Source organism: Mus pahari, chromosome 1 (assembly GCF_900095145.1).
Source record: "Mus pahari chromosome 1, PAHARI_EIJ_v1.1, whole genome shotgun sequence".
In the NCBI taxonomy this organism is placed as follows: Eukaryota; Metazoa; Chordata; class Mammalia; order Rodentia; family Muridae; genus Mus; species Mus pahari.
Genome location: NC_034590.1, coordinates 120,398,597 through 120,399,927, shown reverse-complemented (window position 1 = coordinate 120,399,927; position 1,331 = coordinate 120,398,597). Strand labels below are relative to the sequence as shown.

General features: G+C 45.0%; 1 protein-coding gene across 1 annotated transcript; it reads right to left on the bottom strand.

The window, feature by feature from the left end:
- Positions 1-6: 6 nt before the first annotated feature.
- Dstn (destrin, actin depolymerizing factor) lies at positions 7-904 on the bottom strand. The gene has a single exon (XM_021209357.1). The coding sequence runs from the start codon at positions 819-821 to the stop codon at positions 324-326; it is 498 nt and encodes a 165-aa protein (XP_021065016.1). The 5' UTR covers positions 822-904; the 3' UTR covers positions 7-323.
- Positions 905-1,331: the final 427 nt, after the last annotated feature.

Here is a 1,331-nt window from a genome sequence, read left to right as displayed (position 1 = left end):
TGCTGAGGTTAGCAAAGATGAGGAGTTCTCGTCACATTGCCTTGTACTGTTTTGTGAACTTTATTAAAAATCCTGAACTTAACAAGTCACCTCATGAAAACAGGCATTTGGCCAATAAGAGTTTAATTCCACACCAGTGAGACTTTAGAGGCTGGATTTAGTTAGGGTAGTGTTTGCAGACACGATACAATTTTTAGTTTACTCTAGAAGATGACAAGACAAATTCCTAAGTGAGATCCTGGCCTAATATATTTGCTTTACTTATATAGTGAAAGGATAGTGTTCAATATGGAAGCTTTCAATTCGTGGCACTGACTCGTGGTCTACACAGGGGATCCTTCAAAGGCTACAATTAAGGAGCCACCTAGCTTTTCAGCAATGCAGGTCCGATTGAGGTCTTCTGGACCATTTGCTTGATACTCATGCTTTATACCTGGGAACTTCTTCTTGATGGCATCCTTCGAGCTTGCATAGATCATTTTAGTTTTCAGAGGTGCTGGTTCTGGTGCCCACAGGAAGAACATCAGCTCTTCTTTCCTGGACTCCTTGGTCTCAAAGCTGGCGTCATACAAGGCATAGCGACAATCTTTTTCAGGAAGCATTCCGACAAAATGCTTGAAAGGATCAGTTATGGTGGCACCAACATCTCCCACTAAGATCTCTTTGCTTTCTTCAACAACTACGCACTTTTTGTCTACACTGAGACAGAAAATGACAGTCCTCTTTCTTTTCTTGATTTCTTCTGGTGTGGAGCATTTCCAAACTTTCATGTCGTAGAAAATGCAACATACTTCATCCGCAACCTGAACTCCTGAGGCCATGTTCGCTGGAGCAGACTTCGGGAGGGGAGCTAGGAGCCTGACGGCAAAGTCTGTGCACCTTCCTCCTCGGGGTAGCAAAAGCAGGAGAGAGATATTTTCTTCATTTACATTTCAAATGCTATCCCGAATGTCCCCTATACCCTCCCCCCGCCCTGTTCCCCTACCCACTCACTCCCACTTCTTGGCCCTGGCATTCCCCTGTACATACAAAGTTTGCAAGACCAAGGGGCCTCTCTTCCCAATGATGGCCAACTAGGCCATCTTCTGCTATATATGCAGCTAGAGCTCTGGGGAAACTGATTAGTTCATATTGTTGTTCCACCTATAGAGTTGCAGACCCCTTCAGCTCCTTGGGTACTTTCTCTAGCTCCTCCACTGGGGGCCCTGTGTTTTATCCTATAGATGGTTGTGGGCATCCACTTCTGTATTTGCCAGGCACTGGCATAGCCTCACAAGAGATAGCTATATCAGGGTCCTTTCAGCAAAATCTTGCTGGCATATGCAATAGTG

What these genes read in the sequence shown, in the direction of transcription:
- Dstn (XM_021209357.1), bottom strand. Translation starts at nt 821, where the DNA reads ATGGCCTCAGGAGTTCAGGTTGCGGATGAAGTATGTTGCATTTTCTAC.